The 27,876-nt window shown below is 39.4% G+C and overlaps 3 protein-coding genes across 6 annotated transcripts; 2 read left to right on the top strand and 1 right to left on the bottom strand.

Annotated features, from left to right (window-relative positions):
- Nucleotides 1-1,288: 1,288 nt before the first annotated feature.
- LOC149947826 (nitric oxide-associated protein 1) lies at nucleotides 1,289-5,868 on the top strand. The gene is made up of 5 exons (XM_090172054.1): nucleotides 1,289-2,606; nucleotides 3,411-3,712; nucleotides 3,818-3,955; nucleotides 4,015-4,249; nucleotides 5,652-5,868. Exons 1-5 carry the CDS (start codon nucleotides 1,298-1,300, stop codon nucleotides 5,834-5,836), a joined length of 2,169 nt encoding a protein of 722 aa, XP_090028180.1. The 5' UTR covers nucleotides 1,289-1,297; the 3' UTR covers nucleotides 5,837-5,868.
- On the bottom strand, nucleotides 5,827-9,735 carry LOC149947825 (coiled-coil domain-containing protein 125-like). Of its 2 annotated transcripts, none has more exons than XM_090172055.1 (10): nucleotides 8,835-9,735; nucleotides 8,705-8,754; nucleotides 7,794-7,880; nucleotides 7,497-7,654; nucleotides 7,353-7,435; nucleotides 7,150-7,262; nucleotides 6,982-7,089; nucleotides 6,462-6,594; nucleotides 6,063-6,157; nucleotides 5,827-6,010 (listed from the first exon to the last, which is right to left on the bottom strand). In XM_090172055.1, the coding sequence occupies exons 1-10, from the start codon at nucleotides 9,223-9,225 to the stop codon at nucleotides 5,927-5,929; spliced, it is 1,302 nt and encodes a 433-aa protein (XP_090028181.1). In that variant the 5' UTR covers nucleotides 9,226-9,735; the 3' UTR covers nucleotides 5,827-5,926. The 2 variants fall into 2 exon arrangements, with proteins under 2 accessions (XP_090028181.1, XP_090028182.1); XM_090172056.1 differs by having other exon boundaries at nucleotides 8,907-9,734.
- Nucleotides 9,736-18,310: 8,575 nt separating this feature from the next.
- Nucleotides 18,311-26,359, top strand: LOC149947824 (MFS-type transporter SLC18B1-like). Of its 3 annotated transcripts, XM_090171671.1 has the most exons (14): nucleotides 18,311-18,366; nucleotides 19,576-19,797; nucleotides 20,706-20,801; nucleotides 20,859-20,932; nucleotides 21,559-21,706; nucleotides 22,116-22,184; nucleotides 22,253-22,340; nucleotides 22,403-22,539; nucleotides 23,273-23,371; nucleotides 23,429-23,520; nucleotides 24,158-24,253; nucleotides 24,328-24,402; nucleotides 24,633-24,726; nucleotides 26,094-26,359. In XM_090171671.1, exons 2-14 carry the CDS (start codon nucleotides 19,594-19,596, stop codon nucleotides 26,202-26,204), a joined length of 1,383 nt encoding a protein of 460 aa, XP_090027797.1. In that variant the 5' UTR covers nucleotides 18,311-18,366; nucleotides 19,576-19,593; the 3' UTR covers nucleotides 26,205-26,359. The 3 variants fall into 3 exon arrangements, with proteins under 3 accessions (XP_090027797.1, XP_090027798.1, XP_090027796.1); XM_090171670.1 differs by lacking the exon at nucleotides 18,311-18,366 and having other exon boundaries at nucleotides 19,310-19,797; XM_090171672.1 differs by lacking the exons at nucleotides 18,311-18,366; nucleotides 24,633-24,726 and having other exon boundaries at nucleotides 19,302-19,797; nucleotides 26,094-26,349.
- The last annotated feature ends 1,517 nt before the right edge of the window (nucleotides 26,360-27,876 follow it).

The following is a 27,876-nucleotide window of genomic DNA, read 5'->3' as shown; positions in this document are numbered from 1 at the left end:
ATTCCACTTTAGATTCCACGAATTTCTTTTGATATATTAAAAAAGTACAGTTGATAATAAACTTACTTTTATATTTCTTACGAAATCAACTGTTTTACTTAAATAGTTAAAATAATTCAACATCACAGCTGACTGAGCTGAATTCAACTTTAACCTATTGAGAGCAAAATTTATTTTTCTTTGATAAGCAATTTTACAGTGCCATCGTGTGTCCGGGAATTGCAAACACCGTCGTCTGCTTCTTCAACGCTCTCATGGGGAAAAAACGTACCACGAAATTTTAACATTACGGGGATAGGAAGAGGCGCCTCTCTGTAGCGAAGCGACTTTACACTCTCTGGTAACACTATGGAAGTTTTGAACACGCGATCAAAGTTGGCCTTTTTTCTGGCTTCAAATGTTTCCACATTGCAGAGGAAAAATCGTGGTCTTGTAAAAGACCGTGCGATATATATATTTTTATTTTTGTGATTAACAGTCCGCTCGTCCATCTAATTAATCAGGGTGAGGCATGTGTAAGGGCCACGCCAACGTGGGGACATGGGTCGGGACACCCACAAACTCTGCCTGAGTGCCTCCCATACGCTTGGGATTATAGAAGTACGCCACTACTCCCGACACCGTGCTTTAATTATTAACTCTTGTTCTAGGCTTATTCAAAGTTATCTGCTACAAGCGAACCATATTATACCAATTAAAAAATAATATTGGCGGTGCATGACTGTGCTTAAAATAAGCGCCTCCGTTTGGAAATTTGATGGGAAAACGACCTCCGAAAAAATAGAAAATGAATCTCTTGGGAGTTTTGCCTACGACAATAGGGAAAAATAAAGTCCCCGAAGTGGAAACACTGATTATAGAGGGCGTCTAATAACATAGAAATCTCATAAGTAACTAGAATGCTGCCGCCTACGGCCAAGCTTGACGCCAGTTCGCCTTGAAACTTCAGCCAATGAGAGGCCGTAGAGTGGTTCCGCCAAGGAGGATAATAATCCTCCTTGGATCCGCTACTATAGCGGGAGATAGGTGACGTCATTCTCTCTGGTGACATTAAATTCTTGGCAGAACCACTCTTTGAGCTCTGATTGGCTGAGATCTGGCTATCGTCTGCCACGGCGTTTGGCCCATTTGCCAGTTACACGGCAGCATTCTAGTTACCTATGAGATTTCTATGTCTAATAATTACGTACAATCCGACTCGTTTTCTCACAAAAAAAACCCATGTGCTTTATGGTTGTCATTTAACTTATATGAATTTTCATTTCAGAATTATTGCGGTATTAATTAAAAAAAAAAAATGAATTTTTGTAGGTCAGTAAGGTTTTATAATGTAGACCAATGTTATGTTAAAAACAAACGTTTTAGATTTTGCCTTAAAATATGTAGACCTTTCATGACAAATATAGATGGAAATAATTTTAAAGATGAAACTGAGAAAAAGTTCAAAAAGGCAACTTCTCTCCTTGGTCTTGGTAATCCACAGTCTGCCAAATATTGGCGATATCAACTTAAAAAAATGCAAAAATATGGTAATGAAGATTTAGTTGATAGAGCAATGGAAGAAATACCAACTTTTCTTCATATGGCCTACGAAAATTCACCAGAGGATGTTAAAAAGAAATATCCAGATGTGTTTAGAATACTTGAAGGAAATGCTTCTGATCAAACGAGAAAGGAATACATGAAATCTTTAATGGATAATATGGAATGTGAAAAACCACATTTTCCTTTCGAGATAGAAAAGGAAAATATTAATTTGCAGATCAAAATTAATTCTGGGAAACCTTTTAATCCTTCTCTTCAAAAAGTTGAAGATTCGGTTTCTACTTTAATGAACATTGTAAAAGAAAAGAGCAATCTACTGGGAAAAATAGTCGGACACGAAAATGATAATGAAGATATAGATTTGCAATCAGAAATTTGGAGAGCCAATTACGGCACTCCAAATCCAGATATTCCATCTAGTACAGTACCCTGTGGTGGATGTGGCGCAATACTTCATTGTAGAGATTCCTCTATTCCAGGTTATATGCCTAGTGAAAGATTTACTGGCCTTTCTCGCCAGGATTTCACGAAGGAAATATGCCAAAGATGTGTCTTTTTCCATCACTATAACATTGCTCTTAATGTAACTGTTTCTGAGGACGAATATCCGAAAATGTTGTCAGCCATAAAAAATCATCCACGGGCCTTAGTACTTTTAGTAATAGATATGACTGATTTTCCATGCAGTATTTGGCCGGGAATTGTAAATTTACTTGGAGAAGATAAACATTTCATAGTTGTTGGAAACAAAATAGATCTCTTGCCCCAAGATTCTAAAGGCTATTTGGAAAAAATTCATAATCTTCTAGAAAAAACTTTGAATGATTTGGGGATAACCAAAGGAAAGAACTTGATATATAGAGGCCTTATCAGTGCAAAAACTGGTTATGGGGTAGAAACACTCATCACAAAAATGATGCGATATTGGAAAGGAGATGTATTTATAGTGGGTTGCACCAACGTTGGAAAATCTTCACTATTCAATGCCCTATTGCAATCTGACTTTTGTAAAGTATCAGCTGTAGATATAGTTCAAAGAGCCACTACGTCTGTTTGGCCAGGTATAGATGCTTTTTTCATCAGTGGTGTAGCTATGAAGTTTTCCTGTATTAGAGGAAGTTCCTCCCTGTTGTATTTTAGTTATCTTTAGTATTAACAATAGACTGGTTAATTAAATACTTTGTTTATTTAGTAACTCTAACACCTATCACTGTATCAGCTACTTTGATGAACAAGATCTTTTTACACTGTCCATCCAGAATGCTATTACCTTCTTAGCAACACCTAGTGGTCAGATTTATATTTTGAATATACAACACTTCCCAGTAAACGTTTTAGTGAAAGGGCCACAGAATAGTTTTAATTTTGAGGGTGGGACTTAGTAATACAGGGTTCATACAAACCTGGAAATATCAGTGAAACAGATTCTTTCCAAAAAAATTTGGGAGATATCAGGGAAATTCGTTTGAGTCTGGAAGCGCCTCAATAATTATATATAATTTTATTCGATTAAACTAAAACATACGGCTCTGTAGCACCTTTAAATATCAGGAAAATTAATTTTCCAAATGTTGTATGAACCCTGTAATAGCGTGTTTAGGGAAATGGAAGGTATGCCAGAGTTAAGTGACAGGAGGGGCCTGCAATTCGGCCCAAATTTTATGAAGATTCTGTAACTATGTCCATTTAAAGTGTAACCTTTAAGTTACACTTTAAATAGCCCCAAACACGTTGAAATATTAATTATCCTTTTGGAAATTTGCGCTAAAAAAGTGGGAAAGACTTGGTGCTGTTAAAAGTAGTCTACGCCATTGTGTCCAAAAGAAAATATTACCATTAAATTTTATTTTATTTTTAATTAACAGGAACAACTATCAACTTGTTAAAATTTCCGATACTAAAAGCGAGTGGAAAGAAGCTTTTTATGAGAACTAGAAGACTCAAAAATGAACAAAATGAAATTATACAAGAGCAAAAGTTAAGGAAATCCATATATAAAACAACCAGAGACCCACAATATGCCACTCTCATTGGAAGAATTGGAATGACTTTTAAGGAAATATCCAACAAATATGAAACAATGCAAAAAGCATATGATCCTGAATCTGAAAATTATAGAGATGGCTTTTTTTGTTTCGATACACCTGGTTGTGTATACAAGGACCAGGTAACTTTCAAAGCAAAATTTTGCTAAAAACGTTTTCAAACCAGTTCCTTTAGACCTATACCGTAATATCTCTTTAATTTCCTGTATTTTCCTATTGTATTTTAGATTCTGGATTTATTAACAGTTGATGAGCTAATGAAAGTTCTTCCAAAACAAATTATTCATCCAAGAACATTCGCTTTACGCCACAACCAAACACTTTTCTTGGCTGGTTTAGCAAGAATAGAAGCTGAAGAAATAATTGCAAGTTCTTAGTTTTTTTTTAAATTTTTTTAGGAAAACACTAAATGTTTGTATTTCAGGGTGCATTCAGCATGTACATCACAGTATTTGCTAGTAATTTTTTGCCAGTACACATAGTTCCCAAGGAAGAAGCTGAATCATTTTACCAAGAAAATTTAGGTTCTTCTCTGCTAGTGGTTCCCAAAGGAGGGGATGAAAGATTAAAATACTTCCCACCGCTAGTGATGAAAACATTTTCTTTTGAAGGAATGGGACCCGAATGCAGTAATGGCGATGTAGTGCTCTCCTCAGCTGGTACAAAATTAGTCATAAATAAGTAATACTAGGAATGATAAGGCTGGCATAGCCATACCATGGATTAAACACTGTTTCCAGGCATTTCCCCTCCCCCTCTTTCCCATGCGAGAATTTCCGTGGTACCCTTTTCCCCATAGTCGAACCACCCAAAAAAGGCACTCCCCCCTTTTCCCCATGCCAGAATTACCGGGGTACCCTTTTTCCTCTCGCAAAAATAACATAAAAACTCTCCTTTCTCTCTCTTCGCAAACCCCCCTGTACCCCTGTAAACCCCTTGTATCCAATGGCAGATTTGCTCCCCCCTCATGACGAACAGAAGCAAATACGCTCGTCCTTGAGCGCCGCTTCCCCTCTGCCCCACGCTGTTTATAGTCGAACCACCACCAGTAACAAAGCGAAAGGCAGTCCCGGTTTCTCTCTGTCCCGTGCCGCCTGTGTCTTCGCCTGGTTCGCCGCCCCGCCTTTGGTACCCTTACTGACTAAGCAAAAACACAAAAAAGGCTATAGTTGCACCACTAACAAAGCGAAAGGCAGCAGCTTCTCTCTCCGTCCCGCGCTGGCTTTCTCTTCGCCAACCCGCCTTTGGCCTCATGACAGACTAAGCAAACATTCCAGAAAGCTCGGACGTACGACCAACGTACCAAGCGCTCCTTATAATATAGATAGATAACTCCAAAGTGTTTCTACCCTTCTCACATTGTAGAAATCCCAGACGTTTTCAGTATAGGCTACGAGCTTAGGAAATATAGCGCCATCTGCCTTAATATCTGTCAACTAAATATGTGAAGAAGTAGTAGACGAATTTTGAATTTCAATGTTCTTTGGTTGAAACTTTCAGCTGTTGTGAAAAGATAATTTTGAACGAGCAGACAGCTTTCACATATGAAATTATGTCGGTACGCGGCGATACTTGTGATCAAAATTTAGACTACGCACGAAACCTATAGGAATTTGTAAAAATAACTGAACAGTTGCGTTAATAGTATCTCCGAAATAAAACGTTACCCCCCCCCTCCCTTCACGTTAATTTCCCCTCAAGGTATTCTCCATCACCGGTGATGATTTTATGGAATTCCTACATAAATGTAGAAGCCTCTGATTTTGTCTCACGCCCACAAGTTATAAATAAAATATTAAGGCGATGACAGATTTGGCCCCCTAGTGTCGTGTAGCACAATCTTTTAAACATTCCAATAACCTCTTTATCACCTGCCAAAGAAGTAAGTGTTGGTCATGGTTTGTTCAAAATATCGGCTTCCGGATTTTGGCACGAACCAAATTGCATAAAATCAACCCACAGAAGTGCTTCAGAATGAAACAAAGGGAACATTAAAACTTACTTTTTTTAACCACCCCATCTAACTCTGAACACGTAATCACCCCATATTTTATGTTTTAGGTTGGATAGCTGTAACATTAAAACATAAAGCAAGTTGCGTTTTGAAAGTGTACAGCCCCGATGGCCGAGGCATTCACGAAAGGAAGCCCTCATTATTGCGTCACTCCGTTATGTTTAAAGGACAAAAAATTAAAAACACCCCCGCCTTCGAAAATAAATATTGTAGCTATTTGAATTTTCAATAAAAAAACATTTATTATATAATACGTCGATTTGATGTCAAAGGCCTTTGGCCGACACCATAAGTTTGTTCTCAAAAAAATAAAATACGTCGATTACTTTTTCAAATCTTGCACTTTCTGAGCTAACATTTTAGTCATTATCTCTTGTTGTAATAGCGCGTCCGTTCTGTCGCAAACCTACAAAACGACCTTATTAATAATTTCCGCAAAAAAATCTAAAAACAATTACCATATCAACTAATGAATCGACTGCTTCATTTTTATTAGCTTGTTTCCCCCTCAACCTCAGCAAACTTCCGAATTTCCTGCTTTTCCAAAATAAATCTAAAGGGTGAATTAAATTAAATAAATTACTGCCATTATGACTGAAACATAGTCAAACCCATGGTAATTTTAATACCACAAATTTAATATTTTTCCATAGGTATGTTTCTTGGGTCAGAGAAAGAAAATCGCCTTTTGCGAAGTAAGAAGCTAAAGCAAGCGGACACAATACTACCTCTATAGTCTGTTTCGCGAATAGTTAAAGTATAAGAATAGGAAGTGTCATACTTATGGAACAACATTAAATTAAAATATCAGAATACTGCTTCTTTCGAGGGATAAATTGTAGTCTCTCAATACTAACCGGGTTCCGAGTGATCCCTTACTAAGAGTCTTTTTGATAGCATTTTATTTCTCTTTAACTGTTCTTCGAAAGCTTCCCTATACAACTGACAATGCCTGATAAGCTCATTTCTTTCTTCTTCCAATTCTGACAACTACAACGATAAAAGACAAAACAATTAACCGATTTAACAACAAAAGTCCCCGCAAAATACTTTCTAAATAAATCGCCCGCGAAGTTAAAGAAAACCAGACATCTATAGAGTATTTTTTTAGAATAACGAAACCTTTTGGCGTATCTGTTCTCACGGGATCGAAACCATTGAAATTCCCGTTTTTGGTTTTCCTTTGACGCTATGCAGTATTGCTATACCTAGCAAGCGGGCACTTTCAATTTAAATTAAACGAAAATTCCTTGCATCGAAAAGGGGCATGCTTAGACGAACATGACACCTAAATTCCTACACATGTACACTCTGTACCATACTAACTACCTTTACAGTAATTGCCGTCAATATATCTTTAATATATTGTTAACTTACCGAACGTTGCGTATCCGATAGCAACTTGTGCTTATTGCAAGCCGATTTGGCGCATACACACGGTTCTTGGTTAGATCCTCTACATTTGCAAGCGCCTAAAATTCCCAGCTACAAACATTTATACGCTGTTAGAGAACTGCTCTTAAGGTTTGCTGCTTGATTTATTACTTCAATGGGACCATAACTATCGTCGGAAGTGCCGAAAGAATTCGAACGTCGATAAGCTATTCTCTCTTTGGCATCTTGCAATGCCAACAATTCTTCGTTTTCCCTTTCCAACCCTGAAAATTAGAAAGCAGACCAATATGAATCTCAATTGACGTTAATTTCCAAATGAAAATATTAAAAATATATTAAAACGTAGACCTAACCCTCTTTATCCAAAGATAACTTGCGCAAAAGTTTCGCCTGTTCGTGAACAGTTGAACTCAACTCGACATTTTCTTTAACCAAACTGCGGATTTAATAATAACATGTATCGTAAGCATAGAGACTACAGGTGTGGTTTAACCTACGTATTAAACCTATCCAGCCAAACTCTTTGAGCATCAGTCAGATTTCCTTCCGTGCACATTAATTTAAATTGCAATTCGTTGATTTCCTTTTCTCTTTCTTCATTCTCCTTCTTCCATTTCTGTTGCCATTGGTCATGCTCCTGGACGCATTCGCTCAACTAGAGAGACACATTGGACAGTTTTAGAAACAGAATAGTTATTGTTAAAACGCGGTTTCATTCTTAATTTCCCGGCGTTAGTTGTGTAGAAATAGGGACCTTCAGAAGCCACTTAAGAGAATCAATAGAATTAACTAACCTTGTTTAATAAAACTTCAGATGCCTTGTATTTTCCATATAAAAGTTCTCGATATACGTCCAGTTGGCCTTGAAGCGTGGCTATTGTCTAAAAAGATAGTGAACATTGGTCAAGACTGGGGATCAGCCTACAAAATGTAATGAACGACTTCGGCAACATATACTAATGTACTATAATGTACTATAGACCAGGGGCAGATTAAGGCATCGTTTTTATGGGCCCCCTTCGCGGTCAAAAAATAAATAACCATTTATAATAAAAATTAAAAAAAGGTAAGAAAAGATGTTTTTGACTAAATGGCGAATGAGTCGCCACAACTAACTCAAAGTTAGGTAGGCCCCTAATAGTGTTAGTCCAGGGACTCCCAAGTTAATGGTCCGCCACTGCTATGGACAACCCTTCTCTGAATGCCCATGAAACCAATCTAACTAGAAACCACGACCGTTCTCTTTGGACCATTCTCAGCAAGCTTCAACTTGCGTAATAAAATAGATCAAGAAATACTTTGGAAAGCATAGATCCATTTCTGGTGAAACTACTTCTCATTTCGTCAATTTCTATACGAGAACGTGTCCAGTCCACGGCTAATTTAATTTTCTCTTTGGCTATTTTCGATCGTAACTGAAGCAACTGTTTAACTCTATCCTCCATGGATTCGAAACCGGCTGTAGTGGTGAGAACTCAAGACCCACAAGCATACTAAAACATTTTCGCTTCTCTTCCGGGTTAGGGTGCTTTTATATATAATACGCGTCATACATTTGGTCAACCACCTGCTCCTCAGCAGCACTAAGGGTAAACATCGGTAAACAACCACCCCGCAGCGCTCGCCTCTGAAATTACTAATACTTGCGTCGAAAGAGGGCATTGACATAGACGATGACAACATATTTCTAAAGGTAGACACTCACCTCCTGGGCATCAAGAACGTCCACTTCCGTAGTTTTCCCCTTATCCGACGCTAGAACATAAAATTATGACGAAGGTGAGAACATTAGCAAATGATTGCCACTCCGCGCCAAGTAACAGGGAGTTATTTACCGGCGCCCTGTTTTTTGGCCAACTTCCATTCGAAATTTCGTATATAATCAATGAAACTTCGGTTGAATTTACTTTTTTTCGATTTAGAGTCAACATCTGGTAGAATATCCGAAGTTATGGAGTTTCCGCGACCGTGACACTTTTCGTTGAGTTCGGCCGCCGCGACCAGCGATTTCCTTCGCTCCAGCAAGACGCGTCTTCTGTCTCCGCTGGTCGATGGAGTTCCGCCGGTGAAGGACAAATTGCGTCTCCTCAACGAGTCCGAGGACCTTCTACGGACAAGCAACGTTTTGGTGGGGAATTCACCACTTTTTGGTAAAGAACCCGGTTTTAAACCCATTCCTAAACCTAAATCTCCGGCTACACTCCAGTCGTCATCGGTGGACATCATCGCGCTACACTCCACTCTTTGGTTCACTAGATCGCGAAACGAAAGAAAATTGTACCCGAGGTGTACACGTTGCGACTTTTTCCATAAAAACCCGTCGAATACGTCACTATAAACGCGCAATTCCACGAACGGTTAAGAGAGTGAAGATAATGTGAAAGACTAGCGAATTCTGCACGAAAACGTCAATTTGAAAGACCATTCTTAACAACCAATGATATAAATCTTTGTCGGTTTTGTAGAAATAAACTGAAAGATAAATAGACACGCTTTGACAATTAATGGGTATTTATTCACCTGTCAACGGGATAAGAGATACGAACGATTACAGTGACCAAATCTAAAGGATTGTATAACAATGCAAGGTTGTATAGTTAGCCTTGGTCGGTTTTTGAGACACGATTGAGCCAAAACTGATGTTGGGACTAGTATTATAAATATGCCTCGTAAATTTCGACTTACCACAGTTATACTAACGCCGTTAATGTAGGCCTAACGGAAGTACAGGATGACCTACATTTAATATATAAACTGAGTTTGGAAAGCCCTGAATTAATCTACCAAGGCTTATATTACAGTCAACCAGTACTTTGACGCCTACCGCGTTATAGGCGTCAGTTACGTTTTTAAGTGGAAACGCTTGTTATCCACAGGGAGGAATTGGTTTCGTAGTACTAGATAATAAATAATTCGGTTAATGTAATACGTAATGGATTAGCTATTTATAACCAACAGAAGTTTTATAGTACGAATATAATTTACATTATGATAAAATATTGTATTTCAAACTATTATCTTACAGATATGACATTAAACTAAATAAGGTTTTGAATTACAAATTAGAGGCTTTTTACTTTGAAAGCATTAACAAGTTGGGCTAGCAATAATACAACTACGGCCTTGCGGTGGTAAATACCAAAATGTTCGAGGCTGTGACTCTTGGAAATCGTAATTTGTCTGTAGATTGTTATTTTTTTTATTGTAGTTATTTTGGAGTATCATCTCGAATAGATATTAATCTCACTAAAATGCTATTGTTCCTAAAAATATAATAATTATAGTTTGTAAATAAAACAGGCTTGTGGTTCTCATTCAGGTTATTCAATCATGAATGTTTAAACACCTTTACTTTTAATTTTACACTATCCATAATTGAGGATTCTGCATTCGATATAGGGCTCCAGCGATCGTTTCTACACGTACAGCGTAGTCCGCCGCCTTAATACCTCTTCCACTGGTGACCGTTAGGATAAACATGGTGCAGCCCCGATCAAACGTTTCTGGCCGTTACCTCTTGGCAGCCATTTTGTTTCTATTTTATGTAGAGAACCGATTGAAGGCTTTTTGCAAAGAATAATACCTTCACGAAAATAATATGCAGTGAAAAATAACGCGCTAGCACACTTTGGGCGTGAGCAAAGGCGGAAATAGAAAAGTAACTCCAAAATGACTTCACGACGTAATGTATAAAATATATCGTGCCTACACTTGTTCGACGCGTGATCACACTCAGAAACTATATGTAGTTCCATTTTGCAAATCAGATTTAAAATTATTGAAGAAATAGTGACTACGAAAAACATGAAAATTTACCCTAATTTCATTTTTAAGTGAAACAAGAGCAAGCGTGAAAGACCGTAAAAAATTATCGCTCGAGCCTCGAGACCACGCCTTTTTGGCTTCAACCCAAATGATAGCGTCGAAAGGTCATAGAATTGTGCATTATACATTTCACTCTTCTAATTAATGGAAGGATAATTTTTTTAGGCTCAGGCAAAGATAATTTTGATGTTTTGTTTAAAGTAATTGAATGATTATGAGCAAATGAGTGATAGTGAGCGAGTTAAAGCGCGATTTTTCGGGTAAGCGAACGATAGCGCGATGTATGAAAATTTGTGTTATGTAATAAGCTTATTTCACACTATAATTAAAATGGAATTAGTGAATTTTCATCGCCACTCAAATCTTCGTACAGTTGAAAAAATGTGACGTTTAACTATTGTATTTGTTGTTTTTTTGGAAGTTGTTTTAATAGAAAGAGTGGAATAATAAAAATAATACAAAAATAAACATTGAAATAATAACTGGACGAGAGAAAAATAAGTAAAAAGTTTCGAAATAAATATATTTTTGTTAAACTTAGTTGAAATTAACCGAACACATTGCAATTACAATCTTACAAATGAGGTAATCGGGTTTTTTAAATTTTTCATACTTTTTGCGATAAATTCACGATAAATAGCACTGCCAAAATCCGATTTTAGAACTGCCCACTATTTTAGAACCTGGCGGGCACCAATCGGTCTTCTGACCCAGATCTAAAACGAATTTGTTAATAACTTCATAAAATTGTTTTAAAACGCGTAAATAATACGATTACCTGTCCGTTATGTCCTACAACGATACTCGATCTTTCCGTCAGTGAATACCACACGTTCCCATTGTTCGGGTGTCCAATGTAGGTGCAGTGGTGTAGCGAGGATATTTGGCGCTCGGGGCAAAACACCCAAATTGGCGTCCCCTTCCCCCCATGGAAAACCACATTACTTTGTTTTATTTAAAAAAAGTGTACTTTTCAAGTTTTAAGAAAAATTAGTTTAATATATAATCCAACAAATCCATTTTACATGTAATACTTTGGGCGCCCCCTCGATACGCCTCTGTGTAGTGTTAAGTCGGAAATTCCCACCTCCCTCGACAGTTCGCTTCATTCAATATTTCGTTTTTGCAGGCAATACACTCTTTTTAGAAACGTTTACTGGGCGCCGCCGTTATCGTACAGACAACCAACGAGCCAACCGTCTACCGCAGAAATTTCATCCCCCCAAAACTGGTTTTTTCATCACCCTCCCCGGAGACTGTAAGGTAATGGCGGTCGATTGGGAAGGCGCGTTTAAGAGTCTATACGTCCGTTCAGATTGTGGCTCACCAAGGCCCTTCTTACAGGTAGGTAGAGAGAGACGCTTGTAGATGCGACACTGACCTCAGTAGACGTTTCAATAAAACATCTTCATGGAAATTGGCAAGAAGTAATATTTCCGAGAACCAGGACCTGCATATTACTGTTAATATAGTGCTTGTTGAAATTATGGAAACTATTAACCTCTACGGTATGCAACAAGTCTTTCCTTTTAATCACAGAGCTTTTTGTCGATATATTAAGGCTTAGCAAAAACACGGCGTTCTATTTACAGGTGAAAAGTTTCCATTATTTCAACAAACACTATACAAACAACACCTTACGGGTCCTGGCTCTCGGAAATATTACTTCTTGGCGATTTAGGAAATATGTTTTATTTAAAGGGGAACGGTCAAGCTTTAACCAGTTAGATAGCCCTGTAGCCCATTAAAAACTAAAATTTATGGCGAAAACCGCATAAAAAAATATTGAGTGGTTAATTTTTAATAAAATAAAGAAATTTCGGGAAATCGAAAAGCAAGCGTCCGCCGCGACACTGTAATAAAATGTATTGTGATTTATAACAAACTAAACTCTTTCTCACTGAATACTTTTAATCATAAAACTTGGAATCAACAAAACGTCTTTTCTCTTTCAAACCCTAAATATAACTCTCAAATTCAAAACATAAAACACGCGCTCTTTTTTATTCGTGGCACATTTTAAAAACGCTATAACTATATCTTCCGCGTGCAGCTTCAAATATCCATTATTTCTTACAATTTTGATGATAAGACCTAAACATTATTTTACATATCTCCCCCCTTAAGGATGAAACACGTCCTCGTGTTTAAAACATCACATAGTCATTTATGGGAATGTCGGGGCTTCTTCGTTCTCTTCGTGGACGTTGGGTAGGGGTTCTTTTCTTCGTTCTTCCACAAAGAAACCATCACGGTAATGGGCTATCTGTGGATGTTTATTTGCTTCTGGTACCACGTTCGAGGGTTTTGCGTTGTTTTCAGTTTCAGTTTCTTTTGGTAGCGTAGTTGGTGGTGTAAAACATTTCTTCAGTCGATTATGGTGCACAATGAAGGATTTGAAATCGCGATCTCGTACTATTCTGTAGTTAACCAATCCAATCTTCTCTTTAACCGTGTATGGGCCAGTCCATGGCTGTAAAAACTTCGAACTTGTTCCAGGTGGGCAATGTGGGTTGAATAAACAGACGCGATCATTTACATCATAAGGACTGAATTTAACTTTCTTGTCGTACTGTTCTTTTTGATACATTTGTTTCTTTTGAATATTCTCAATAACCTTTTTGTTTATTTTCGTCATTTCTCCTTCGACAAATTCAATATATTCTCGGGCCGAACCAAACGTATTTTCTTTCAAGTTCAAATTCGTATCCTGAGGAAGCTTAACGTTCCTCCTGGTAGCCAATTTATACGGTGTTTGTCCAGTCGTGCTGTGAACACTACCTCTGATAGACATGAGCGTGTAAGGCAACCAAACATCCCAGTCGTTGTGATTTTCTGATACGTACATAGTCATTTTCTCTTTGAGCGATCGATTCTGCCTTTCACTCAGGCCGTCACTCTGTGGGTGATATGATGAAGTGCGATGCCGTGAAATCCCTAGTTTTCCGCAGAAATCTTGAAATATTTTGGAGTCGAAATTACCACCTTGATCGGTTATAATGACGTTTGGTATTCCCCAATTAGCAACATAAGTCAAAAGGGCTTTTATAACTGTTTCAGTTTTCTCATCGGGCAAAGCGATAGCCTCTGGCCATTTAGTGAAATAATCGGTTATGGTAAGAATGTATTGGTTCCCCCATTCGGTAAGCGGCAACGGTCCAATGATATCCGTCCCGATCTGCTCAAATGGGCGACCGATGGAAATATTTATTAAAGGCGCGACGTCGTAGCAATGAGGTGGTTTCGTTCTTGCGCACGGAATACATTCCCGACAATAAGTAGTTACGTCTTCGGACATAAGAGGCCACCAATATTTTTGTTGTAACGCTTTCAAGGTTTTCTCAGTGCCGCGATGTCCGGAAGTTGGTTCATCGTGGTAGTAGTGTAAAAATTCTGTGATCATAAACATAGGGACTACAACCTGAGGATTGGTCGAATTCTGTTTTTTACGATATAAAAGTCCATCTTCCACAAATAAATCCGTCGAGTTTTTCCACAATGATCGGAATCTTTCGTTTCCTTCTCCACTTAATTCCCGCGACGTTGGTCTGGCTTGAGTAGCCAAAACGCTCATTATTTTTTTAATCGATTCGTCACGTTGTTGTAAGCCCGCGAATTCACGCGTGGTGTACTACGGCGTTTGTAACGTGGTGAGTGGTAACTATATCGGAGTCGTGATTTGGCTGTTGCGCTCGTCGTGACAAACCATCAACATTTCCATGTTTCTTTCCGCATCGATATTGAATTTCATAGTCATACTCCTCAAGTTTCAGTATCCATCTGGCGAATTTCCCTCGGGGTTCTTTCATACTTCGCAACCAAACCAACGGATTGTGGTCGCTGATAATAACGAAGTGTCTGCCAAATAGATAAGGCCGAAATTTTTCCACCGCGTCAATTACGGCTAACATTTCTCGCTCGACCGTCGAATAGTTCCTTTCACTCTTATGTAAGGTTCGACTATCATAACAAATGACGGTCTCCCGACCATTTTGAACCTGTGAGAGAATCGATCCAATTCCCGTACTCGAAGCGTCCGTTTCAACCCTGAATTCTTCCTTGAAATCTGGATATCCCAAAATAGGGTTCGATGTTAGACAGGTTTTTAAGGTATTAAAAGCCTGATCGCACGATGCTGTCCATTCGAATTGAGTTTTCGGCTTCATGAGCACGTGCAGTGGTGTAGCAATGCTCACAAAATTTCGAACAAAACGTCTGTAATATGATGCGAGTCCCAAAAATGATTGAACTTCAGTCGTTGTACGAGGTACTGGCCAATCAATAACTTTTTGAATATTCTTGTTGTTGGGTTTGATTCCGTCAGCTGACACTATGTGACCGAGATATTCCAATTCATCTTGGCAGAAATTGCATTTTTGAAGATTCATTTTAAGTCCAGCACTTCGGATTCGAACAAACACTTGCTCCAGTCTCGATAAATGTTCGGAAAAATTGGACGAAAACACTATAATATCGTCCAAATAGATAAGACAGCTTTCCCACTGAAGACCGCGTAAAACACAATCCATAAGTCTTTGAAAAGTAGACGGTGCGTTGGTTAGTCCAAACGGCATTTTATTAAACTCGAACAAACCTTGTTGAGTTATAAATCCAGTCTTTTCCTTATCCTCGGGGTGAACTTCAATTTGCCAATAGCCTGAGGCCAAGTCAAGTGTGGAAAACAACTTTGCCCCTGACAAATAGTCCAATGTTTCATTAATCCTTGGTAAAGGATAGACGTCTTTCTTAGTGACGTCATTTAAGGCCCGATAGTCAACACAAAATCTTGAAAACTCCATGTGTCATTTTTCTTTTTGACCAAAACAATCGGAGCGGCCCAAGGACTTGAACTTGGAGATATAACCTCACTTTTCAACATTTGTTTTATTTGTTCATCAACGATCTCTTTCTGCGAATTTGGGATTCAATAAGGTCTCTTCTTAATTGGAGGAGCTTCTCCAGTATTAATACGATGTTGGACGTCTTGAACTAGTCCTAAATCAAATTGATCTTCGGCAAACAAATCCGTATTCATCAAAAGAAAATTTTGCAAAGTGTTTTTATCGGTTGTTTTATCAGGGTAAATTTGTTCAATAAATAGTTAAATACGTATTTTTGAGTGCTCACGTGATCTCGTTGCTTGATTTCCGCCAATTTCTTCCACCTCGTGAAGAGTACCGATAACGCAATCGCGAAATAGGGTTGTTGGTGAATTCCCAGTGTTTAATATTCGGACGTAGAGCGCGTCTCCATTAGTATTGACCAGTGTTCGTCCAAGTGCTACAGCGTTCGAGTGACGAAACCCTTCTGTGGGTTCAATAAGACCCATTTTCTTACGAAGTGCACTCGTCTGTAGACCATTCTCAATTTTACCACGTATAATCAATTCGTGTCGAGCTGGAATTTCGACGGTTTCAGCCAGAGTAACGCGGCAAACTACCGGATCGCTTGAGTGTTGTGAACGTGTCAGAGACATAGTATTATCGCCTATAACTAACACTTTATCATTAAACTTTAAAACGGCTCCCAATTCTTCGAGTAGATCACAACCAATAATACAGTCGTTGACTAATCCATCCGCAATATGGACAGCCCAACGTTGCTTGACTGATCCGAATTCATAATCTACTTCCGTTACACCAAGAACACGAATAACTTCCCCGGTAATTGAATAAATTAAAGGTTGCTTGCCTTCTAATTTACCCTTGTCAAAGGAAACAAGATCACGAGCCAAAGACGATCGAATGATACTAATAGACGATCCGCTGTCGACGAGAGCATTCAATTGAACTCCATTTATTTTTATAGCAACATAATAGGTCACTCCATCTTGTCCTTTAATTTGACTAGTTTGGTTTCTACGATTAGTTTGAACATTTCCATTTTGACCCAAATATTGATCTGTCCGGCGTTGAGATTGATGGTGGTCTTCCCTTTGTCGATTCTCGTCGGCTTGACGTTTATAACAATCTCGTTGCAGATGACCCTTTCTCCCACAATAATAGCAAGTTGGCCTCGAGTCACTATACTGATACTGAGGTGGTTCAAAACGCGGTGAAATCACATTGGGTTTTGGGTAATATTGACCTGATTCGAATGCACGCGGCTCGTAAAATGGTTGGTAAACGTTTACCGGGTAGGGCTGAGGTTGACTGAATTGTCTTCCACTTTCGAAATGTGATGGATGGAATCGTGGAGGCTGGAACTCTGTAGCATTAGGATTCATTCCCTGACGAGTCGAACCCGATTCCTGGTGGTATTTTTGCAACTGTAATTCCGCGATTTCAGCTGCCAGCTTCGAAACCGTATTCTTCAATGAATCCATGTCTTCGTTCGAAGACTTGCTCGGTCTTTGGATTTCAGGAGTACTATCAGTCGCTTCCTGTGAGGTTCCGTGACAATGGTTGTATGGACGAATTTCGTTCCGTCGTAATTCATTAAGTGCTTCAAACCGTTTCGCGACAGACAAAGCCTCATTCAAATCCTTAGGGTTCGACTGAAATACCCGGTCTTGCAGTTCTGGTTGTAAACCATACAGAAATTGCTCCAGAATCAATGTTTCGTAAGCCACAGCTCCCAGACCTGGCATCGCTCTCTCTACTAGCCGCCGTAAATCTTGACAAAAATCGTCCAAATGTTCACCCGGTTGCCGAAATCGTGCACGAAATCCCGCGACATAAACTCTTTGCCTTTCCGGTTGAACGAAAGCGTCCCTCAGTGCATTAATTAGATTAACGTACGTTCCCTTCTGATTCGGTGTTAGCGTATCAAAGGTGTTGAAGGACCGACCCGTCAAAAATGTAGGGAGATTTCGTCTCTTCCTGTCGTCGTCCCATTCGTTCGCTACAGCACACACCTCAAAGTATTTTATCCATGTTCCGAAATCGCCATCACCATCGTACTTCTCAGGAGTGGCACTAAGACTCGGCCGATACACGGGCATAGCAACAGCATCTGGATCTGGTTGACGTCGAGGCATATTTTTCCAGTATTTTATTTTTTGTAGATTGTATTATAACTTGGTTTGACACGTCCAATCCCACTTCTGCCACCAAATGTAATAAAATGTATTGTGATTTATAACAAACTAAACTCTTTCTCACTGAATACTTTTAATCATAAAACTTGGAATCAACAAAACGTCTTTTCTCTTTCAAACCCTAAATATAACTCTCAAATTCAAAACATAAAACACGCGCTCTTTTTTATTCGTGGCACATTTTAAAAACGCTATAACTATATCTTCCGCGTGCAGCTTCAAATATCCATTATTTCTTACAATTTTGATGATAAGACCTAAACATTATTTTACAACACCTGGTGAGAAGTCGGTGAGACAGAAAAACAACGTAAAAGCGCGCACTGCTGAAGACGCAAAAAATTGGTTTTTCACGCGCGGCGCGTTCGCAAATTGCTCATACGGGGTTAGGCCAGGGCGCTGGCGGCAGCCCCTAAGATGGCGGCGAAAATTCAAACCGAAAACACCGTTATTTTTCGTTTCAACTTTTTGGGCCAAAAGCTATTTTTTCAAGACAAAAAAGGGTACGTGTTAGTATATTGAACGTCTTGTTAATCTTTTGATACGGAAATAAGGCAATAAAAGCTTGGACGTTCCCCTTTAAGGGCCTGTTGTCTAGCGGTTGAGAAGCGGTGAGCTCTGCTATTTCGGCAGAGTAGACGGACATAAAGTTATCAGACGTCCTGTACTTTGTCTGTCGGCTCTGTCATTAAAATCGTTGTTCCAATATTTGTCTATCCAAGTAGCTACTGTAGCTCTTGAAACATTAAGTTGCCGCGCAATTATACGATTAGAAAATCCTCGCTGGTAAATTTGAACTATGATGATACTCCAAAATAACTAGAAACCAAATGCCAAAAGAAAACGGCAGGAACTTTTGATCGGAACTGTACATGATAATAAATTGCCTCGATATCCCAATTCAAAGATTAAAACCGGACATAGCATTATATAAAAAACTTACTCTATCGGATTGCGCGTTTATTAAATAAAATAAAATAAAAATGTGCTGGTTTTATAGGACCGCAAATAATTTTTTTTGCGCATTTAAAATACACGTTTTATTTTATTAATTAGGGCTTTGGTCCTATTTTCCGAAAGTGAATAAGCTCTATTTGAGCAGAATTTTAAATTATCTTTGAAATTATACGAAATTAAATACATCCGGAGCATTAATTTCGTTTTCATCCGTGATAAATGTACGCGAATACACCTTCGTACGAACCTAGACCTTCGAAAGAAATCTTGTAAACATTAAACAATTATGTTAATGTTCGACTGATTAATCGTTCGAAAAAGACGAGGGGGGGGGGGGGAATCAATCACGAGACTACATGAAGCCCCTTTCAACGAACCAGAGTATTTCTTGATTAGAGAGTTCTTGAAATTTTCCCCGAAAGAGGCTCGCGACTCAGCAATAAGCTTCCAAAATACGAACACTGGCCGCTTTCAAAAGGTCGTTTTAACGAATCGCAAAACTCGTGATTTTGCACGAGAATTTAACAAAAATGCTGCTTCAGTTTAAGAGTTAAAAAAGACGAAATAACTATTTTTTATTTTAAAGATTATCAGATTGCGTAAAAGCTAGGCGATTCGTTTTTGGAATTTTAATTATTTTTTTCGTGTCGTTAAAAAAAGAGACGCGTTAATCAACTGGCTCCGAGAAATGTTCTTGTTGTTCTTAGGCCAGACCGCGAGTGCCGTTAATAACGCTTAACGTTCCGGGTTTTCAGGGCCTCAATTAGTTTCCAATGGAAGCGAAGGTGGCCGTTAGCGACGCTACGCAGTATGGCGCGGTATCCAAACAAGGTAGCGTCGAAGCGAGCGAGTCTAGCGTTAAGGGCAAACTGGAACCCTTGACGCCCAAAGAATGGTTGATGTTATTTGCGTTATGTTACGCGCAATTCTGCTTGGCAGCGTGCGTTTCATTGCAAGCGCCTTTCTTTCCCAAAGAGGTGAGTCTACCTGTCTTACCTACCCGTTGAAAGTATTGAGTAGTAGCACTCCGTAGCTTTGGCTGTGGGAGCCATGAGTGACGTCAGAGTGTCATTACTATATATAGTTAGGTCCGCTTATCTCATTTATTTGAAAAATTGCGAAAAGACTATAATGTAATTTAGGTTTGAGCATAGTAAGTCAATAACTTACGCTGTAAAAATGGATTTTAATTAAGAACTAATTAGTGAGGTGACAAAGAAAGACCATCGTTTAAATATAGCACGGCTCGATGCGTTGGTGTAAAACGTTTAGACGTCAAATAGGGGGAAATGACGTAGTAGCAGTATGAACGTTATTTTATTATATCTGCGTCAAAACATGAACAGAATAATAAATTGCTATTACTGTAATCACTCGAATCGTCCGTGACTAATTTTCTTAAAACAGATTTATATCATTTTATTAAGTTAACCGGAAAATCAATTCTATAAAAACTATTTACGCGAAACTATGATTAATTGATTATATCCGAAAAAGTTTAAAATCAATAATTTATTTAGATTAATAAGTAGGAAACAAACCAAAACAGTTCCAAATTTTGGTTGTTTAAGTATACCCTTAGCCTTATAGATATAGAGGAATATTTGTTGAGTGCTCTTTGCAGGGTCTATCTTGTTAGTGCGGAATACTGGAGTTCAAAGACAATAATTATCTCGGTCGGAATCAGCTTCAACTTCAATTTTGTAAATTTATTTAACACGCGTTCTACAAATGTATCAATTATCTAGACAAATTAGTGACGAGAATTACATACGATATAAGTTTTGTCAACGCGATCCGTCGAAACTGAAATTTCTGCGTTAAATTTGATGCTAAAACTGAAAGTATCGGGATGATTAATGCTGGTTGGCTGGAATTTTTTTAGGCGTCTTTAAAGGGAGCGTCCGCTACGATTTACGGATTGGTCTTTGGAATATTCGAACTAGTTATTATAATTTCGTCGCCAATTTACGGGAAAATAGTAAATCGATTATTTTTTCCAAAGATAAAATATCTATCTAAAGAAAGTCTTATTTAGGCAGCCTGGGTTCCACCAAGTTTCATGGTATCGAGCGGCGTTTTTGTTGCCGGAGCGTGCAGTATAATATTTGGGTAATAACATAAGTAACATAATAAACATTAAGAAAGACACTTATAGCCTTAACTTATTTCCTTTCTACAACCTTTCTTCACCACTGACAAGTTAGAAAAAGGATAAACAAATTCATAATCCCGGAAATTATTTAGACTTGAGGGGTTTTCATATTGCTCGACTTTAAATTAAATCAGTCCAATAATACGAAATTTACGTTTAGATCTGAAATTTGGAAATATTACCAATTTTACGTTTCGATTCAATAATTCGTCATAATTTGAGTAAAGTAAGCTTTATTTTTCATTTGAAATCATTTTAAATGGTCGGTAAGTGAGCGGAAGTCCTTGCAATCCCGGCGATATTTTGGTCGTCACTATAAAGAAAGGATGTAGTGAAAAAGTGTCATACTTGTAATTATTATATTACTTATGATAATACAACTGAAAAGGTCCTTGTTGCACTGTCGTGACGTACGATGGCGTCACATTGCATTAGGGGTTCCTGTATTTGACTTAGCACAAGCGTTGCACTGCTTTCTTAAGTCTAAGTTTAAACATTTCCAAATGCTACGGACGCCATCATCGGCACAGGTGGTGTAACAGGAACCTACACTTATTTTAATGCGTTTAAATTTCATCTCAAGTTTCCTGAACTTCTCCCCATACGGAACGCCATTCATAGCACTGGCTTTTGCTGTACGGATAGTGGAGGGTTTAGGATGCGCCGCCGTGATAACGGCTAGTTACACCATTGTGGCTGGTGAATTTCCCGAACGAGTAGCCAAAACGTTTGTAAGTTTTAAACGAATTCAAGAATTTATTCAGGTTAACAGAGAATACGGGCAGCCCCCTGTTCGCCTCGTGATTCCCGGAAGAAAAACCACGCCCCTCCAAGATTCCCTAGTGTAATATTTCCTCTTTCACCCGTTAAGGGGCCGATTCATATTCTCTACTGTAGCGGTTCCTAAAATGTATTCCGCGGAAGAGTCACAGGGGTTTCGAGAATTCGCAGAGCGGCCATCTTTGTTTGTGTCAAGTCTTAAGTAAAAAAAAATGAGTTGGGATTCCGCCAGAATTAGGTGGATAATTTAGGGTTCCATAGCAAAAACAAATTGGGAACCGCTGCTCTACTGAATACATCCTTGATGAAACTATTCGAAAATGAAAGGTCATTCAAAACCATGAATATTAAATATTATAGTCGGCTTTGGAAACTTTTTTCGGCTTGGGACTTATCGCTGGACCTACCATTGGCGGCGTTTTGTACGCGGTAGGTTGACATTTTCAAAATAGCACTTACAATAAAAATTAAAATCTGACCTACATACGTCTTTACAGTTTCAAGGGTTTACGTTACCATTTTTAGTCATGGGAATTATGATGCTATTGGGAGCTGTATTGTGTTGTATGGTGATTCCAGAAACAAGTAAGTAAATAGATGAAATGGAACGCAAAAAACTTATCAAACGTTATTACGATTTCGCGTAGTATTGACGGCCAAGAAATCGGGCAACATGACCAAATACATCTTAAATTTCGGAGTCATTTTAGACGCCTTAAGTTTAATCACGTCTATGATATTTATTGGTTTCAACAGTGCCACCTTAGAGCCTCACATAAGACAAGTATGCCAGCCCCCTTTTCCATTACTTAATCTCAAAAGTATATAATATGTTACGAAATAACTATCCACATACAATTTATTAGACCACAGACCACCTGCCCCAGCAAGGACTCGCATCAACCTCGAAAAAAGGTTTCTCAAAAGTAATGCGGCTTTTTTTTACAGCGAACAGAAAATAGCGCGCGGAAATTCTTTATTTTCCGAAATTAAAATGAAGTCGTGCGCGAATCAGCTTCTACAATACATTTTTTAATGTCGCGCGTGCTCGTCTTTGTACCTTCAAAACTGTCTCTACTCACCGTGAGATGGCGAGCTTTTAAAAAAGGCCGCATCACATTCGGGACATAAAAAAAATTGAAATTACTACCAGCGATAGGGGTGGTCTGTGGTTAGACCAACAAATAAGGGACGGCACTCTAAATGTTAAACCCGCGTCCCCTGGTGGCTGTGTCGCGATATCGTCTCCGAGCTCTTGAAGATTTATCGCGTAGTTTTGTTTGTGTAGACAAGTTTCCGAAAGACGCCACCACAGCGCTGATGTCGGGCGTTGCTCGAACCTAACATTGATTGTTATGTTACCGGTTATTATTACTGAAAAATCAGCGGGCGCCTGCGAAGGTACATGTTTCGAGCAAATAACTTTAGCGGGATAGGGCCAGATGGATACTTACCTCGGCGAATTATATTATATACTTCTGATAGTCTCGATACAATTAACGAGTCAATTTTAATAGTTCAACGTATCACCTTCATTAATTGGTTTCATATTCATAATTACCGGAAGCATTTACGGGATTACGACGCCTTTTTGGGGCTGGTTGTGCGATAAAGGCGTAAGTACTAATACTCGTACGGAGAAGGAATCTAGTTGGTAATATTATTCCAAATAGATTGAAATAGAGCTTTTAATCATAACTGGTTACATTCTTCAATCAATAAACTTGGTCTTCATTGGCCCCGCACCTTACATTCCAATTCCACAGTAATACCTTGGTGTCTTCTCGCTTGAATCGCGTCAAGAATGGATTTATTACTTCTTCGGGAGAATGACAGAATGTTGAGACGCTTCCAATCCTCCTCGCGCTCTAACACTAAGCTGATTCCCAATTCACGAAAAAAATCAATGAGCCCGGGACCGTATAAGTTCCTTATAGTCCAAGAGCCCATGACAAAATAAGCATTTGATAAGCTACACGATGGGTCAAGGTATTTTTTAATTAGGTTAGTGATTTGTAACAAAGAACTGTTTGTCTTACGGGTCAAAATTGGGGCTTTCCGGAAATACGAACCACGTAACGTCGCTTGAAAATTGATATGACCTGATATTGGTATCATTCGATTCGTCTCAACGTGCTCTTACCAAATATCGCTAAATTGACCTTCAAATCTGAACCAAGAGGCGTATAAAATTAAAAAACTAATTTCGAGCCCCTCCAAAATTTACATTTATAAGACAAAATTACTTTTTTAGTACGCTCCCCCCCCCCCCCCTCTTGTCCCAGGGAAAATTCGGCCACGAAGACCGTGGATCGTTTGGATATAGTCGTTCTCCCGACAGTTGAAATACACACATTCTTGTTCGCGTATTATTACTTTATAAATAAACTTACATTTTCCAGAGTCTTGTGGTTTACAATCCTCTCACTTGTATTCGGTGGCTTTGGGCTGGCAGCCAAAGTCGTTTGTACGTTCATTCACGCTTTGCGAGATTCTCTGTACGTACTTGGTCGAATAATTATTTGTAATTATTTATTTTTTGTAATTGCGAGAACTTATTCTCTTTATACAGAAATCGAAGTTTTCCTAACGATATCACAACACACGCGATGGTATCAGCCATGTTCGCGTCATCTTGTTCCATAGGGTAAGTCCAAGTAGGATCACGCCCAGTCGCTGCTCACTTAATCAGTGTAAGGGACTCCGTAATGTGTACGTACTTCGCGTAATCGTCGTGTACTCTGTTCTTGGCACTCGGCATATTCTTAGCGTACTTCCTAATTACGTAATCAGACAAACTATTTAAGTGATCAGCCCCTGGGAGTGGGACCAGGCGACTATGTAGCAAACGGTAAATGTAGTAAAATAAAATTGTAGAGCGTTCATCGGACCGAGTTTAGGAGGCATTTTTTTGGACACGATCGGCTACGAAAATGGAACCCAAATTTTATTGGGAATGGAAGTATTAGTGGTAAGAATTTCAGATCCTACCTCATTCCAAAGACGGTCGAGTGGCAGCACTCTCCGAGGTCTATGAAGCAGTCTGGTATAACTCTATTCCGCCTATGTTACAAACATGGATTAATTAACTAATATTTCAATGGCGATAAAATAAATAAAACTATTGTCCCCTTTGGCCACCTAGGGGAGTCCTGCTGCAAATCGGAAACGTAATCTTTATCGGAGTGTACACAAACGATCTTGTACAATACCAAATAACAATTTAACAAACATATCCAGTGCCCCTGGATAAAATGGGTAATGAAATAAAAAAAGCAAACTGAGTTAACGCGAGCTTCGCCTTGAAATGTTAGCTAGTGAAATCCGCGTTACAAACGGCAATGGCTATGGAAATAACTTCGCGAGAATGAACTAGCCAATACGGGCAGTGTAGGTAGATGGATATCTCTCTGAGATAATTTTACCGCATATTGGATTTAGGTACAGTGTAACCGCCGTCTTATTTGAGATGGCTAATTTCGGTGATTTGAAAGATTTTTTGACTTAAAAATGTAGATGAAATTCTATTTCGTTGCCATAGACGTTCTAAAACTGAGAACGCGCGTATTAATAATCCGCTAGGCTTAATACCCAAGACACTACCTTAGTCCCAAGTCATTTAGCGACTTTCAATGCCTTTAAATCAGGTGTACGGGTTAAAATGCGAGCCAACAGTTCCATACACTAACTATTACCGTTTACCTCAACAAGTTTTTATGGAAAGGGCAACCGAAGAACTCGGGGGGGGGGACAACCCCTTTAACCAGTGGGGAGATAACTCGCAAACTCAACGCGGAACGAGTTGTTCCGAGTTTTCATCCAGTACAAGTAGGTTTGATGTTCTCGGGAATGTAACGTAATCGAATAATCCGGTTTCGCTTAATTTGATGACAGCTCCGAACTAGACGTGATTACGAATCGATTAAAAGCAAGCGACATTTCGAAAATTAAATCCTACTTAAAGAATGAATCGCTAACGAGCCTCGTTTCATTCGCGTCGTTCTCAGAACGCTCCAAATAACCGAAGATAATTACGCCACTATTAGAAAATCAGTACGGTTCCAGTCGAATACGTTTCGCGTAAAAACGGATATCAACCGAAAAACAAAACAAAATTCAGAAGGCGGAAATTTCTTTTAAATTTTCCGGTCTAAATTTCACGATAAATTATCTCAAGCGACGAAACGACGCGAGGATTGTCATTCGAAATTGTCGCGTATTGATTGAGCATTGCATCCGTAAAGACACACGGGAGATGGTAAATTGGGCGCGTAACACTGACTTATAAAAGAAGCCATGGTTGCCATCTATTCACTTACTTTTTTATTTTCTTTCCAGTGTATTTTAACCATAGTTCATTTTGTTTGCAAACCGAAGCCGGAGATTAAGAAGGAAGAATCAATTTTGGAGCAAAAAGGAACGAATTCCGAAAACAGACCGTTATTTTGACCAAATATTTCGCGTCTGACATAGTAGTATAAAATTCTTTATTCTAATTGGTTTGCGTAAATGAAGCGTTTATCCAATTAATATAGATAAAATGTAATTTTAATACTCTTAGAAACAGAAATAATACATGGGTTTCACAAACCAACAGGCGTTTATGCTCATTTTTTCGTTTTTCGTTTAAATTTATATTATGGCAAACTACAAAGTAAAATTTGCGCGACCATAATCGACTGATAAACAGATTCTACTGGTCCATTTGGCATAACGGCGTGGAATTTTTGATTTTGACTAAAAATGAACGTTTTTCGTTTCCCTTTCCCGTTAAGAGTTACAATTATCAGTTGATCCTGTGAATTTCTGTAATCTCTCTGAGCTGTTCCTCGAATCTTCTCTCGTCGACCAACAACTTCTCGATGTAATCTTCAGCCATTTTCCTGTCTACGGCCAAATACTCCGCCTTAACTTCCACATCTCGCTGCGAATCGGCTCCGTTTTGAGCCATCTTATTTAAGGAGGCTACCAATTGAGGTGGCGCCATTTTGGGTCTGGTAGTGGGAGAATTGTTCTCGGAAACCGTGACGTCGGAGTCCGTGACGTGGTGCGCCAAGTGTTCCAGCCGCGATTTGCAACTAGGTCGCTTCGGCGGATTAGTCCCCTTCACCCGCTGATTGTAGCACTTGCGCTGCTCGATCCAGGGAGGACGCGATGGTGGGCTGGAATGGGCGCTGGGTGGCAAGGAATTGAGGACGGCTTGCTGGCCCAACCAGTTAAGTAGCCTGTCTCGGCGCGCCGCGTAAGGCCCGAAAGCGGAATCCGAACTGGAGCCGTAGCACTGGCAAGCTTCCCTGGCACTCATGACGCACGACCCCAAGGCGATAAGACAACTAATAACGGCGAGCACTAACGACGCGCCGTTGCAAGCGATGGCGGAAGCCATGGTGGAAAACCGCCCGAGAAACAGAACGGGCTGGCCTTTGTCGTCCACGTAAAAAGAATCGGGCGCGTTTAGATCACTGGCGAGTCCGGTGGCGCAAAGGACGATGACGAGGCCGCAAGAAGCGATCCCGAACAAAGAGAAGATCAAGAAGGCCACGATCCGCACCGAGCGCGACGGCTTGCGTGCCGCCAAAATCCCGATGACCCCGGACGCTAGGATTAAAGCGCCGCCCCAGATTCCGCCACCAAGATAGGACAAGGAGGCGTCCACGAAGATAGAAATAACCCCGAAAACCACCATCGTAGCGCCGCAAAGGACTTGCGCCATCGAAAAGCCTTTAACGAGTTTAGCCGGGAAAAAGGCTCCTCGGAGCATCAAGCGACGACCTTCGAAGTAGTCGAAGTCATCCTCTTTGGACTCGCGTAGTCGAGCCGGGTAGAAGAGCGACGGTTGACCCTTGTAGAAAAGCAGCTCCTCCAGCGACGACCGTTTCGACAAACGGTCGTGGGAGGCTCCCAATTCCGATTCACCCATCGTTTCTCTTTTCCACGTTTCGTCAAGCCACAACCTTGGGAAAATGGAAAATATTGCGCGTTCAAGATTACGGCACTGGTCTCGACTGTAGGCCAGCTAGAGACTGCAGTGTATCTTCTAAGTATATTGCCTAGTTCCCTGACCCTCACACCAACGGCGGAAACATTAATAAATCAGCTAGCAATTAATCTAACCTCGCTC

Source organism: Leiobunum rupestre, chromosome 4, assembly GCF_980474605.1.
Source record: "Leiobunum rupestre chromosome 4, qqLeiRupe1.1.hap1, whole genome shotgun sequence".
Taxonomy (NCBI): Eukaryota; Metazoa; Arthropoda; class Arachnida; order Opiliones; family Sclerosomatidae; genus Leiobunum; species Leiobunum rupestre.
Note: the sequence above shows the minus strand (reverse complement) of the source record. Positions and strands in the feature narration are given on the sequence as shown.